Source organism: Rhineura floridana, chromosome 14 (assembly GCF_030035675.1).
Source record: "Rhineura floridana isolate rRhiFlo1 chromosome 14, rRhiFlo1.hap2, whole genome shotgun sequence".
NCBI classification, from domain to species: Eukaryota; Metazoa; Chordata; class Lepidosauria; order Squamata; family Rhineuridae; genus Rhineura; species Rhineura floridana.
The window spans coordinates 30,747,081-30,762,968 of NC_084493.1; the positions used below are offsets into that span (position 1 = coordinate 30,747,081).

Here is a 15,888-nt window from a genome sequence, read left to right on the forward strand (position 1 = left end):
CACCCATCTCTTGCTCTGGTCCAGACAACAGTGATGGTGGTGAGAAGAAGGAGCAGTAGATGCCACTGCCTGCTGGCTCATGGGCTCTCTGCGTGGCAGGCAAGCAGGTGGTAGCAATGAGGAGAAGGGAGAGGAGCAGCTAGTGACAGTGGGATAAACAAGTCAACCTTTTGGTGGCAAGGAGGTAAGCTCCCTGCTTCTTAAGGTCTCTCCAAAACCTGGAACCAGCCGTGGCTAAACACTGATTGTTAGTATCTGGGTGCTGTTAGCAGTGTCATGGATGTCTTTAAAATGGCCAGTTTTTAATTAAAGGAACTGAATACTAATTATTATAACAGTGATTGTCATCTTTTGCTGGGGAGGTGTCCAGGATGTACCTGCATTTACACAAGAATTCATCTAATAAAGGAGATACTTGAAGACATCGTGGCAAAAAATGTATCTGGAAGATTCAACAGCGGCAGGCATATATGACAGAATATCTGCTTCAGAAAAAAACAAAACAGAGCTTAAAAATGCTCCATCTTTTCAGAGAGCACTGAACAATGCGGTCACTCACCTTGCCTCTGGCCAACTGTCAAACGGAGCTAATGGAATGTTTCCCCCTTTGACCTCTTCTGTTGCTTAGGAACAGTTGCTTCCTTCTTACTTTCTAATGTTCTGTTTTCCCCACTGGGGGAATGAGTTTGTAATCAGTATGTTACAAGCTGTAAGCTCCCCAGTGGGCTCTTAGAGTCTATGTTGGTAGAGGTATAAATCCCCTAAATAAATAAAATGTGTTGAGTTACCATTCTTCTCATAAGGAAAATGTTGGTGTAAGAGGCCTCTCTGAGACAGGAGAAAACAAAACATTAAGCATTAAATTGGGATGAATGAAATATTTGAATTATGGGAAGGGGAGAAATTTGGTTCGGTTCATATTTTAATGGAAACTGACCTAATTTGCAGTTCCCAAAACAATACACAAACTGAAACAGTTATCCTTTGAAATTTGCACTACTCTGATTTTTGCAGTGCAGATCTCTTTGTACAAAATGCATTATATTAGGGGAACTGTGTATATATATATATTTGTGAAAATAACATAAAATGTATTGTATTCGGAAACTTGCATACGAAAAATAGAAATGTGCACTAAAATGCTAATGTAGTGAGGACTTAAAAATTGCAGACTGATGCAAAAATTGTGGCAAACTGCATTTAACATTGGAAAAAATGAGAAACTGGGAAAATGAAATTGACAGATTAGTCCACCTCTAATTTGAATAAACATATATTATGGTTGTTGTCATTTTAAGTGCTGGAGGACTTCCTTTCATAAATTTTGCACAATAGATGCAAACTCTCCCATTTTCAGATTAAGTAGTGTTAATCTGGTTTTTGAATGATTGGTGCCCCAAATTCCAGCTTTCTGTCTGTCTGTTGGGGAAGTGTCTTAAGAAATTTGACACTCTCTTCCTCAAGTCAGTGACAGAGATCCAGTTTTGTAAAATAATTATATAGCTGGCTATCCTATAAAGACTATATTTAAATATGGGAACTGGGATTATTTGAAGCAAAGTTTGCAGAAAGTAGATATTCCAGGGGGGGGGAGAGAGAGAGAGAGAGGAGAATTTGCATCTAAAAAAGCAACGGTCTCATTGACATTCTTCTCACGGATAATTCAAGAAAGCTGAAGGAAAGAAAAGTTGTAACAGTTGAACGCCATCCAGCCATTGAGACACTTTTGAGCTGGGTCAAATGCAGTGAGAAATGGCTCTGTGGAACTTTTTGAGTCTCCTCCTATTGCATTACGTCTTTGAATAAGCAAGTGATCATTTGCTGTTGGTTTCCTAAGTCATATTAGCTGCTTACTTGTGCCTGACCATACAAAACGTTTAGCATATTTGAAGCCAGCCTCGGTCTGCCAGAGAAGAGACTCCCCTCCCCTTGCTTCTGCCATCAAGGATAAAAATCATAAGTGGAGAAACAATGACTGAAAGCAATGGAGTCAGGTAAAATAATTTCTGGAGAAATCCATATTTTCTAAGAAATGGTGTTTGCAGTCTAATGCAAACTTACCTGGGAGTAAGCCCCAGTGAACACAATGGGGCTTATGTCTGAGTGAGCATGCAGAGGGTTGATATTCTACACATTCTGAGTGCATGAACCCTGATTCTGTTCTCACATAAAAGTAAATGACTGCCCTATATCTCACCTGTAAAGCACATTTACTTGGAAGTAAATTGCATTGATTTCAGTGGAGGGTACTTCTAAGTCAGCAGGCTTAGGACTGGGCATTTAAAACTGGTCTTAATATACAACAAACAATGGGTTCTTTGTCAATGGAAGGGCTCAAAAGCTTGGACACCCGTTTCTCATTTGCTGACATTGACTTGGAAAAAAGGATTTTTGCTCTTCAAAATGGCTACTTTGCACCTTGATTTTTTTTTTATAAAGAAAGAATAATTTTAAATCACTGTACTTACTAACATAGGTTTGATTCCACCCCGTAACCCCGCAACCCCATGTCACAAGACCAATAAATGCTGAAATTAAAGCAGCAATGAATGAAGAGGGGGCAGTAACTATTTGGGATCAAGGGAAACAAGTGCAGTTTGGTTGGAAGCAAAGCCAAGTCATAAGAATGCAAAAAAAGAAAAGAGGGAGAAAAAAAGGGGGAAACCCAAGACATTCCACAAACCAGAGAGAGAGGCAGGGGCAAACTCTGCTCTTGTGGGAACGAGACAATTTGCAATGCAGAATTATTTGTCTGATTATTAGTACTACTGCAGAACCACCTTTCTGGATGATCCTCAGGATGAGGGTCAACCCCTGTTGTTATTATGGGTGGTGTGGGGGTAGAATGTTTGTGGGTGCACCCTGGTGAGAAGAGGGAGCTCCAAGGGTGGGGAGTGTGTAGTTTTGCCTCACCTTTTGGTGAGAGTGTAAGTTGGGGAGGTAGCAGCAGAAGTGGGAGTCATGCTGCTACCTGTACACACACACGCTTGTGTATTTGGTGGATGGAGCTGGTTGTCTGTCATATTTTTCTGCTTTGATCTGCCAGTATTTATTGTTAACAACTATGTTAGTTGGTTTTTTTGGTGTATATACATATACATATATATGAACGTAATTGTGATTAACCAAACAGAGGTTTCTATTATATTAACAAAACGTTTCAGCTTCTGCCTTCATCAGCTGCCAACATACAAATGCTGTTACCAAGGTGGCAGTTATAGAGCTTTGAGGATGGAATGCTCAGAGGGGCTTCATTTGCAGAAGCTAAGTGATGCTGGTACTGTCCTCCAGGTTCAGGCCATGTGGTGCCAATGTGTAAATCCAAAAGTTCTCCCTTTTAGTCAATGCTGCTGGATCTGTTGGCATCTCCATCGCTGTTATAGAAAAGTCCAACAGACTGTGACCATCCATGTTGAAATGTTTTGCAACTGGTTTATTTATTTATTTATTATATTTCTGTACCGCCCCATAGCCGAAGCTCCCTGGGCGGTTCACAACAAACAAAACATCAATATACAATAAAACCCGATATAAACAATTTAGCACACTCAAATACTAAAATACTAGTATACTAGCATACTAAATATTAAAATATTAAAAGTTAAGATATTAAAATATAAATGTTAAAAAGTTAAAATGAGTTAAAATGCCTGGGAGAAGAGGAAGGTTTTAACCTGGCGCAGAAAAGATAATAGTGTCGGCACCAGGCGTACCTGTTTTTGTTAAGATTGCCGATTTGTCATTTCTGAAGCGTGTGTGTAGGTCAGTTGTGGTTTTACCTACGTATTGGATATGACATCCTGGTCTTTTGCATTCGATGACATAAATTATATTGCAGGACCTGCAGGTGATGTTCTGTTTGATGTAATAGGTCCTGCCTGTCCTAGTGCTTGTATATATATAAATGTTTAAGAAGATATTTTAAAATACTTTGTATTGTTTTAAGTGGGCAATTTTGTTTTTATTGTATTTGTGATTTCTGAAAATACTTTAAACAGCTTAGAGGCTTCTTTTGAAGTATGATGTGGTATACAAATTAAATTATTATTATTATTATTATTATTACATACTGGCTATGATAACAAGTTCAGTCTTATAATTTGGCCTACTTTTGCAAACCAACTTTGATAGGTAGGCGGGACAAACCTCATGTCAATCACTTGACCAAGCCAGCTGGTTGTCAAGCATTTGGGAAGAGCAGCACAAGGGGCTATGCCAGCCCTGTGCACAGCAAAGTACTGAGCATAGGGTTGGCAGAGCTACTTTCTGCAAGGATCATGTGCACCATAGAGTTCCCCATCAGGAACTTGGTGACACAGCTGATCCGGTAGGGTTGAACTTACTGTCCAGCCCTCCTTTCTGAAGAGATTGGGTGTGTGATTAGGTTCCCCACAGGGAACTCGGTCACGCAGCTAATCCAGCCGCATCTCCACCTGGCCCACATCTGATGTCACATTGGATGTCCGGTATGGGGCAGGTGGGCATGGTTTGGGGAAAACATGGACTGGGGTGCATTTGTTGATTCCCTTCCTCCCGAAGAAGCTTACATTTCCAACAACCATTGATGACTGCAGTGTTAGAAGGGCTGGCTTCACATTTGCGAGGACCCTGTGCAAAGTGTCCTCCGGTCAGCCCTCTGTCAGTGGGCCCTGGTGTGTGAATCTGGCTGCAGCGATGGTGCTCTGAGTAGCAGCGGGCACCTGAGTATCTATTTAAATTTCCCAGAATTCCACAGAGTGATGCTAGGCCAGGGGCATTGTGGGGATTTAAAAGTGTGGTTAGATCTAGCTGCCTGGTCCTACTTAAGAGCGCTGAGCCAGGAAAAAAAAGTAGGGGGAGTGCTCAGGGCAGGGATTAGCAGTGGGCCTTGCAAGATGCCCAGGGATACTGATGGTGCTTCTGGTTGTCCACCAAGACAGTTCAGAAACTTCAACTGGTGCACAATACTGCTGCCCACCCTGGTGACGACAGGTATGATTTTGCATAACTGTATTACACTTGTTCTGAACAAAACCACATCAGTTACCAACACGTTTCTAAGCACAATACAAGGTGCTGATGTTGTCGTATAAAGCACTGAATGATCCAATTATCGCAATGCACACTCACTCCCATTTAGTACATTTTTATCCTGCCATTGGTGGCTGCTGCCCATTGGGACTGGCAGGTTGGACGGAAGGCAGGGAGGCCAACACTAGGGGGAGGCAGAGCCAATGGCAAGCAGAGCCAGCTCATTCTAAGTTTGTTCCCCATCTTCCTCCCTGCTAAGTTCTACAAGGGCAACAGGGAGACTAAGGGAGAGGAAGATGATAGGCAAGGCCATTCCCTAGACTGGTTTTAAGAAGGCAGGTTGGGGTTGGCTGAGATTCATGGGGCAGTGCCCTGGTCCCCCTAATGGACCAGCCTCCACTGTGTCCTGCCTTCCTCCAAAGATCTCAGAGTGACATGCATGGTCATACGCCCTCCAATTTGAACGTCACAACAACCCATGATGTAGCTTAAACTATGTGTGTGAGAGAGTGACTGGCACAAGGTCACCCTCCATGGCTGATTGGGGTCTCCCCATCCCATTCTGCCACATTGGCTCTGACCCTGCCTTGAGTTTAAGATCAGACAACAAGGCCCTGCTTCACGTTCTAACTTTCATGGGGACAGAGTGGTCTCTGCAAGAAGCAGGGCCTTTTTGGTGGTCACTCTGGAAATGCAGAGCCCATTGCCATGAGCAGTTCATTGATCTCCCTCCTTGGTGTTTGGGATCTAGATGTTGGGTGCTATTAAAAGGAAAAACGTGGAGGTGGTGGGCACATCTGACCCACCCAGAACAATCCAGCAGGAAGTTCAGTGCACTGTTCCTATTGAAATCAGTGGGATATGTCATATCCATGAGGTTTGTTCAGGAAAACTTCCCACTGGGTTTGTGCTCCACGTTTACATTAGTGGTAGTCATTTGGATTTTCCACTTTGGGTGTCAAAATGTCTTGTGCCAACTTGTTATTTGGGTCCTGCTGTACAGAGACTATCCTCTCTATTGGATTAGCTGTCAGAGGACAGTCCTCTCTTTGAAGGCATCCTCTGTTCAAAGGGCTGGCCAGTCCACATCCTGTTTAAAGATACAGATCCCTAGGAAGGTTTAAATGTAAAGAACATTTAGAAGGGAGAGCAGGGCCTGTATATTGCCCATTAACAAAAGATGGGAAAGAAATTCAATTTGGTTCTCATTTTAATGCAGATCTACCTAATTTACATTTCTCAAAATAATACATAAACGATCCTTCAGCTATTCTTCTAAAATTTGTACTCGTTCAAATTTTGCAGTGCAGTTCTCCAGCCCAAAAAATGTGAATAAAATGCATATATTAAAGGAATGAAATGTGCATTACAGACTAATGAAAGTATAATACAAAATGCATTATATTATGGAAAACTGCTTGCAAAAATTCATACAAAAAGGTGCATATTAGGAGAAATCCATACGTTTGGGAGGATTTTATAAAAAACGCTGGTGTTGAAATGTAGTGAAACAAACTTAAGATTGGAAGAATGAGAAACTGAAAATGACAGATTCATTCATCTCTAACCAACAGTGAGCACCTGGATAGCAGACTGAGCAGGCACATGGCTCACCCAGCCACAATCTTCCCCACTATGGCAAGATGTATTGTAATGGCTATAGAAGTTATTGTAATTATTTCTGAATTTGCACTCACAAACAATACATAAATTATGCTACACAAATTTTATGCAAAACTGTGTCCCTTTTCCGGGGTGATGCATTTCTTCTGAGTCTGTCCATTGGCTTTTTAACGATAGGACTTCCCCTCCCTTTATTCCCTTTCTTCAGAAATTCATCAAAAGCACAGAACATTGTGAAAGATCCTGGAACAGGGCAAGAAGATTCCTCAGGTAAACAAATGTTAGGAAACGTAGAACATGATTGCACAATGGCAATGAGCCTCTCTGCTTTGGACCTTCCATGCAACGGCGGCACCAGAAAAAAACAGAGGGGAACATAGAAGGAGCAAATTCCATGTCTGTAGTGTGTAAGGGGGGAGGGGAGCACCAGACTCCCCCCCCCCGACACATGCATGCATGAGCTTAGGTGACCACTTAACCTGTGTCCTTAAAACTGCAAAATCTATGATGCAAAATGAAATTACTTGATTAAGAGTCACCCCTCCCTCATTCCCTATTCATCAATGTGCATACCATCTGAACAAGCACCATGCAACAATCTTTCTGCATTTGTAAGGAATCAGTCTTTTAGTGCAGCAGCAACATGCTGTAGAACTCCCTCCCTAGTAACATTAGGCAGTTGTCTTCATTGCACTGCTTGCTAAAACCTTCTTTGTTTGGGCAAGCCTACTCAGAAAGGTAATGTTATTATGCAGTGCTTTTTTGGTAATAATAATAATAATAAAAGATGAGGTGTCGGTACTCATATCTTGATAATAGCTGTCACAGGCAGCAAAAAAAGAGGTGATGGTACTCCATAACATCACAAAAAAGCACTATTATTTTGTATATTTGTCCTTACACACTTGATTAATAATGACATAATTAACAATAATTCATACACAGTTAATTAGGCATAATGTCTAATATTAATATTGGGCAGTCAATTAATGTCCTCTCCAGGGCCACCCCTGAACTTCTAATTTATCCAGTTTTGCATGTGATTTTGCCAAAGATACATATTTTTTGCAAGCTATTGCTCCTAATAAAATGCATTTTTTAAAACTTTCCCTGACATATGTATTTATGCACACTTCCCCTAATATATACATTTTTGTACACATTATTTGGTTGGGGAACTGCACTACAAAATTTGAAGAAGTGCAATTTTCAAACGATGGCTCTGTTTCTGTATGTATACTGTTTTGGGTAGTACAAATTAGGTAGAATAGTCTTTAAACGTGAGCTGAACTGAATCCAGTTTCTCCCGCATCATCAAGAAACAGAAAGCTGGCCTAGATAAGCTCTTCTCATGCTCTTACCAGTGGTGAAGTTGCAGTGAACAAGTGAGGGACAGATTCGATTGTGAAGCACCCCTGGGTCTAAGTAGCAAGTAACTTCCCTTTCAGTACTGGCTAAGCTCAACAATGGTGTAATGCTTCCGCAGAAAGAAATGGCAGAGCTCCATCAAAATGTTACATAAAGACATTTAGCAACAGAAAAGCCATTCTAAGGCCCCACAAAAGCTGCTCTATTTTGCAGACATCAGCAGCTAACTTATTTTTGTTTTTCCTGATGATGCTTTGAGTGAGAGAGTTCCTGGACCAAATGAGTAAAAAGGGAGTCACTGCCCCAGTACGAAACTCGAGTTAACAGTGGAAGGGATTGCCAAGGACAAACCTTTAAGCCTCCAATCGTGCACCCACTTACCTGGGAGTAAGTCCCATTGAACTCAATGAGACTTACTTACAAACAGATAGTAGTATTGGATTGTGCCGTAAGTGCATGTAGGATAGGTTCTCCTGCACTTTAAAAGTTGAAATCTTGTACACACTTACCTGAAAGTAAGGCTGGATGCTACATGTGCAGCAAAATGACTGGCTATAACCTTGGTTTCTGGATGCTAATGGGTATTAACCCTGATGGCTATGTTCTCCCTTCTCTGTTGGAGGCAGTATACTCCTCAACACCTGTTGCTGGAAATTGCAAGAGGGCAGAATGCTGATGCCTTCAAGTTCTGCTTGTGGACTTCTCATAGGCATCTGGTTGAACACTGTGAGGACAGGATGCTGGACTAGACAGGTCCCCTTTGGCCTGATCCAGCAGGCTCTTCTTATGTTCACATGAAGTGATAGAAGAAAGCAGGAGTGGTAGAAAGGACTGTACCACCTCTGATAGCAGCTGGGGGAATCACATTTTTAAATTGCTTCTCTACATCAGTGATGGGCAGCCTGTGGCCCTCTAGATGTTTGCAGGACTTCACCTCTCTTCTTCCCTAACCATTGGCTAAGTAGGCTGTGGCTGATGAGGGTTCAAGTCCAATTAGGGTTGCCAGGTTCAGGGCCTGAGACTGATCCTGTATCTTTAGGAGAAGAGAAAGTCAGCCAAGTGCAGGTGTTCTTGCAACCCTGTAATGGGAAAAACCACAAGGTGGAATTCTCCCTCCCCCCTGCACAACTTTTAAAGATACAGAAGACCTCTTGGAGGCCGGGCCTGGCAACCTCATGAAAATTCTGTAACATTTTAATGCAAATTTCTCCTAATAAACACATTTTAGCAATCCATTTCTCATCATATAATGCATTTTTGCAAGTTATTTTTTCACTCATATATTCATTTTTATGGACACTTTCCTCTAGTATATGCATTTTTGTAGTCATTGGTTGGCGAACTGCATTGTAAAATTCAAAAGAGTGTGAATTTCAAAGGGCGGCTGTGTTTCAGTTCTCGTATTGTTTTAGAAATTGCTAATTTGATAGATTTGGCTTGAAATGCAAACTGAATCGGAATTCTCACCCATCCCTAGTACAGGGACACATTCCAGCCAGGTAAAAACACTCCAGAAGGATGTGAAGCTGGGCCAGTAAGGGATGTGGCAGGGCAGGGGAGGGGTGAGGGTGAGTGGCCTGGGGAGTCCCGAGGGCCAGACCGAGAGGCCTCTAGGGCTGCATTTGGCCCCTGAACCTGAGCTTCCCCACCCCTAGTAGAGCTCATCATGCAAGTTTCACCGGCTAAAATGGGCTCTCCTATGAAGTGCAGAAGCCCTGCCATTTTTTTCTTAACAGGCCACCCTACTTGCAGTCCTCAGTGCCAAGGATGATAGGGCCTCTGCACCTTAGATTTTAGCAGGTGCAGTTTGTCCTGCAAGGTGAAGGGGAAAAGCTGCTGCAATTCCCTCTTTGGCACAAAAAGGCACAGAAGCCTCATTTTGAAAGAGCATAGCCATGTGGTGGTGGTAACCGGCCAAAGCAGCTTCAGTGAAGTTATTTTGATCCCTTTTGAATTCTCTCCCTCCTCCAAATTTCCTTGAATAGCAGAATCCACCCCCCCTTTCTTTGGGGGATTTGTTTCCTCTCTCCATGAGAACCAGGCGGCAAAATGATTTTTGTTTTAGTTCTTCTCTCTGCTGAAGCCACAACACACCCAGACTGACTCTCACAAACTCCTCCACTTCCTGGTTGATGTAGGAGTCACTTGAGTAGCATATTTTTCACTCCTTTGTGGATTGGAAACATATTCTACTTTTGGGGGTCCTTGAGAAATAAGCAAGTTATCATTGCCTGCTTAAGTTGGTTCCCTTGAACTTTTCCATCTCTCTGTCTGCCAGTTTATCTCTATACATTCTTTCTTCATGTTTTGCTTTGATCTTCGTTTCTATTTCTCTGTTCATTTTTTTCTTTCTATCTCTTTGATTTCCTTTTTCTCTCCTCTATTTCTCTTTCTGTCTGATTGGTTTTGTTTCTTTTCTTTTCCTTTGCTCCAGGGGTATAGTCATCCAGGGTTTCTGGGAGTCTTAGACCCCTTATGTTTAGGGGAGCAGGGCCCCAGCAGGGCCCCAGCAGGGCCCCTAGGTCTTCAGCATCCTATGAGCCAATCAGCATGAAAGAGCTGTTAGCTGCTGAGAAGAGTCTTCTAACCTGCTTCCTTGTCCTTTCCTGCTGATTGGAGCCCATCAGAGTGAAAGGAGGTGAGTCAGCTACTGAGAAGACTCTTCACAGTAGCTAACACTCTCCCCTTTCATGCTGATTGGCTCCTAGGGATGTTTGTTGATGTGGGAAAAGGCATTAACTAGGATCTCATTCTCAAGCAGCAAAAAAGGGGGAGAAGAGGACATGGCATTGACTAATATAAAGGGACCCTGCACTTCTGAATTTGCCACTATACTACTGCTCCACTCGTTTCTCTTTGTCTTTCTGTTCATCTTTCTTCTTTTCTTTCTCTCTCCTGCATATGCACACCCTTCTCTTTTTCTCTTTCAGTTTCTGGGACCCATCACTTTGGGCTCATCCAGATGACCGCAAAATGTGTGACACGCACGCTATGTGTGTTGATTATTTTTTGGTCGTCCAAATGACATCGCACGGTGTTATGCATTTTCGCGGGTTAAATCCACTTCTTCCAATACCAGCAAAAAAGCGATTTCCTGTTTGAAATCGGGAATGTCGCTGTGCCACAAAAAAAGCGTTTTTTCCAATGGGAAACAGTGGGGGGAAAAGGCAAAGTGAGGACTATCAGCTGACAAACCGAATAGGAAACAGTGGATTATCCCGCTCCGTTTGGATAAGCCCTTTGTCACACTCTAGTGCAGCCATGAAATAAAATGTGTGGCTGTGTGGCACCACCATCTTCTGGGCACTTGTACCTTTGAATCACAACAGCCGGAGAGACCGCTGCTTGCATATTTTGCTCGTGGGTATCGGGTTTTCCACTGTAGGAAACAGGATGCTGAATGAGATGGATCTTTGTTCTGAACCATATGCTCTTATTAGCTATGAGAGTGAATACCAGATAGCAAGCGTAAGCGTTAACAATAGATGAGGGCTATTTCCTTCAAGCCCTACTTCTGGACTTCCTGAAGGCATCTGGTTGGCCACTGAGGGGAACAGGATGATGGAACCAATGGACATCTGGATTCAACAGAGCTCTTCTGATGGTCTTAGCATGCCAGGCTATTGTTTTGGGGTTTTTTCTGGACAATTAGTGAGTGAATCTCCATAGCAAATCCCATCTTCTATACCAGAAGAAGCTGCCCATAGAATGGTCGTTAGGCACTGAGGCATCATTAAATGAGAGAATATTTCATTTTAATGTTTTGCACATGTTTTTGCAAGCATGCAGAAGATGTACAGATGCCACAGCAGCCTCATAAACATCTCTCTGTTTTCCAGCACCTCTCTGGACCGCATCTGCTGATGGGCTGGTTAAGCTAAGGATGGACTCCACATGCTTGCAAACTCCAATAACTGTTCATCAGATGTTCCAAGAATCCCTAAAAAAATATGGGTCTCTCTATGCGATGGCCAGCAAAAAGGACGGGAAGTGGGAAAAGGTTACCTTTTCAGAGTATTACAGTCTTTCTCGCAAAGCAGCAAAAAGCTTCTTGAAGGTAAACTTTGAGGGTCTGGGACAGAAGATCCAAAGTGCTCTCCTAACAGTCCATCCTGCTACTTCAGGACTCTGCCACCTCAATTACCTCACCTCACCTCGTGAGGAAGTTCTAGCCTTAAAAACGTCTGTTTTTAATTGTGCTCCAATCTCGCCACCTTTAGTTTCTTCGGGGTGGAAACATGGAATCTAATATATGCCTGGTATGTTTCTGTGCTATAAGAGGAACCTCCACATCTCAGTTTAAAAAGGAAATCCAGTGGTCTGAGGCATCTGCTTCCTCTAAAGATGTCTCTGAGTGCCTAAAATATATTCTACACAGAATAGACCTAATGGCTTGCATCCAATACTATTCCTATTCAGAGTAGACCCACTGAAGTTACCAAACTATCTCAGGTTCATTAATTTCAATGGGTCTACTCTGAGTAAGACTAGCATTGTAAGTTAGTCATCTCCATTAATTTTAGTGGGCCTACACTGAATAGGATCAACATTGGATTCAACCCTATATAATTAGCAAGTGGCTCTGAAATCCTAAGATTTTGTTGTTGTTGTCAGGATGTGCTTGTGTGCATAGTTACAGATTTTTAAAAAAATTTTTTAGTGGTGAGTCATGTTTGTGCACTCACCAAGTTTGGGGCACACATACTGTCTTCTCCCCCAGGCTGAACTTAAGAGGCAGGATTGGTGCCAGGCATGACTGAGCCCTTGCGCTATACACACATGTTGCCATCAACCAAGATGTGGCAGGGGCTTCCCTAAGGGGCTGATGCCCCCACTGCCATCTTGATTGATGGCATACGTGTGCTACATGCCTGCCATCAACCAAGATGGCAGCAGGGATGTCAGCCCCTTAGGGAAGCCTCTGCCGCCATCTTGGTTGATGGTAGGCATGTGAGCGCAGCACGTAGCGCATTCACAGCAACAGGAGAAATATGTAGGGTGGGCTTATTGAAGCCTGTGCGATCTGTATGGGGGGGAGTACTTGGGAGCTCCCTCTCTGTGATCTGCGGCAGGGTTGGAGTAGATGCTGCCGTGGATCACAGAACAGGAGTGCTACCCTCCCACCCTAAGGAGGGCCCTTCAGGGACCCCTCTGGGCCACAAGAGCCCTCGGCTGGGGCCTGACCTGGCTTCCCTCTGGGACTGCCCTGCTCAGAGGAAACCTATTTTTTTCTTACACAGCAGAAACCAGGTTTGCAAAGTGTTTATTGGCCAGACCTTGTGTCAATCACAAATACTAATCCCCCACCCTTTGGAGCAAGACTCTTCATAACACTGATTGGTTGGTTAGCCCTGTGCTAGACATGAAGCCACACTCTTTTTTTCAGAGTAGTTTAAGTTTAAGGAGGGGTGTAATCAATAAGTTATGCAATAAATGTGCAGGGCATGGGGAAATCAACAGACCCAAAGGAGATAGCAAGTCTGAAAGATGGCAGAGAGGCACTACTGGATCCAGAAGCTGTAGATGTATCATACAGGAGTGAATGTGAGGAAAGTAGAGTTCAACCCACAGCAGGAAAACCCAGATCCACTCCTGCTTTTTTGAAGGTCTGTCAGTATTTAGACTTCCATTTCTTTCCCAAAGTATTGCATGTGTTTTATCCTCTCTCTCTCTCTCTCTCCCTCCCTCCCTCCCTCAGCTCGGTCTTGAACAATTCCACAGCGTAGCGATACTTGGGTTCAATTCCGCAGAATGGTTCATTTCGGCAGTAGGAGCTGTTTTTGCCGGGTAAGTTTTGGAGGAGTTGCACAGTATTTTTTTCTGGTGCTGCCAACTGACCCTGTTCTGCAAGATCAGGAAGAAAAGCAACCCCACTTTATTCTGCCACCACTTTGTCCATATTTCATTTTAAAAATCTGTTTTCTTATATTTATATTGTGTCTTCCTTCCATGTTGGAATATGTAGTTTTCAGACAGTCTCCCATCAAAGCACTGACCAGATGCAGACCTGCTTAGCTTCAGCTCAGTGGTGGCCTCATGTGCCTTCAGACAATACCCTGGATATGCCAGGATAACCGATCTATATTGTAAAGTCAGGTGAACCTGTGGCTTTCCAGGGCTGATGAACTCCCATCAGCCCCAGCCGGCATAACCAATGCGCAGGGAGCGGGGGGAGTCATAGTCCAGCAACATCTGGAGGGCCACAGGTTCCCTGTCTTTGTTGTAAGTAATATACTGCAGCAGGCAGTGGAGGCTGGTGGCTCCGATGTCAATTGGGCAGTGAATCCGCTCTGGGTTTTAGTCTGAATTTTCAAGTTTGGACAAAAACCTGGAGCAAATTTGCTGCCCCACTGATGTTGGAGCCTGAGAGTGGGCACAATGAAGCCAGGAATTAGCCTTGAAGAACCATGGCACAAGTTAAGCCCTTGTGAGGTTGGTCAAAGGTCCCATGTTGATTTGGAATAACCATTCAAATGTCCGGCTACAGGCCTTTAATTATGCCCAGCAGTGTAGTTGCAGAGCTTGGAAAAGTTACTTTTTTGAACTACAACTCCCATCAGTCCAATGCAGTGGCCATGCTGGCTGGGGCTGATAGGAGTTGTAGTTCAAAAAAGTAACTTTTCCAGGCTCTGGTAGTGGCAAGTCCAGAAGTACAGGGTCCCTTCATGATAGTCATGCCATGCCCCCTCCCTTGCTTGCTCTCCATCATCATCTCCACACTCCTCAGTCCTTTCTTGGAAGGCAATCAGTAGCTCTCTTACCTCCTTTCACTCTGATTGGCTTCAGTCAATGGGAAAGGACAAGGAAGCATGTTAGAAGGTTCTTCTCAGTGGCTAACATGCTCCCCCTTTCATGCTAATTGGCTTGTAGGATGCTGGAGACATTGGGACCCTGCTGGGACCCTGCTCCCAAAAGGGGTCTAAGACCCCCTGAGACCCTGGATGACTACACCCCTGATTATGCCATTGCTGACTTGAGGTCTGTGTGTGTGGGGCTCCTGGGCCAAATGTCTTCTGGTGGGCCCTCTCCCCTTTCAGTGGGCTCTGGCGGGCTTATCTGGCTGCAGTCTAAGCATTATCAGGTATTTGTGTCTAGCCTCCATATTAAATTTCCCACAGTGCCCCAGAATGACGCTTGGTTAGATGTATTGTGGGAAATTAAAAAGGTGATACAGTCCGGCTGTACTGTGGTACTCATAGTGATGGGCCAGAAATTTTTTAAAGCTGGGTCCAGGGCCAGTATCAGTAGTGGGCCCCTGCCAGGATACAGGGGCCCTAGCAGCTGCTCAAGGCTGCCAGGTGCTGATACCAGTCCTGGACAGGATCTTCACGGTGGTGGCACCACCATTGTAGAATTCCCTCTCTGAGGAGGTACACCAGACTCCTTCTTTGTCCCCTTCTTGGCATTCTTGTAATCAAAAGACATTTAATGGATGCTTTTATTTTTATTTCAATGGTTCCTCTGCCATTTTTTTAAAAAAATTAAACAGAGGCTGCAATGCTACGCACACTTACCTGTGAGCTAGCTACTTGCACTGAACATAATGGGATACTGTTTTAATACTTCTGTTATTTCTGTAAATCACTGGGGTATTCTCTGAATGTAGAGCAGTTTATAAATTCTGATATTTTTTAAAAAAAACAGAACTAAGAAAGTGGGTTTGTTGTGATAAAGAGCAACAGCACAACAATGCTCTTGGACAACCAATCTGCTTTTTTTGAAAAAAAATCTGTTTTGGTTTTTGTTTTGCTTTAAGAAAAGTGATGGAGTAAAGCACTGGAAAGTGTGAGATAACTACCACTCAGCAGTGATGTCCTCTAACCTCAGTTCAAATTTTGTCCAAACAAGTCAGGACACAAGACCAGTAGATGGGTCACTGGAAGCTAT

At 43.4% G+C, this 15,888-nt stretch overlaps 1 protein-coding gene across 2 annotated transcripts in view; it reads left to right on the forward strand.

Annotated features, from left to right (window-relative positions):
* The first annotated feature begins 1,872 nt into the window (after window positions 1–1,872).
* Window positions 1,873–15,888, forward strand: part of ACSBG1 (acyl-CoA synthetase bubblegum family member 1) — a 51,947-nt gene continuing 37,931 nt past the window's right edge. Inside the window, exons 1-4 of one of the 2 annotated variants that reach the window (XM_061595486.1) lie at window positions 1,873–1,994; window positions 6,842–6,903; window positions 11,841–12,058; window positions 13,700–13,788. In XM_061595486.1, coding sequence (XP_061451470.1) covers window positions 1,972–1,994; window positions 6,842–6,903; window positions 11,841–12,058; window positions 13,700–13,788 — 392 coding nt within the window. In that variant the 5' untranslated portion in view covers window positions 1,873–1,971. Of the gene's footprint in view, window positions 1,995–6,841; window positions 6,904–11,840; window positions 12,059–13,550; window positions 13,608–13,699; window positions 13,789–15,888 lie in introns of those variants that run through there. The other variant, XM_061595487.1, reaches the window with a different exon arrangement.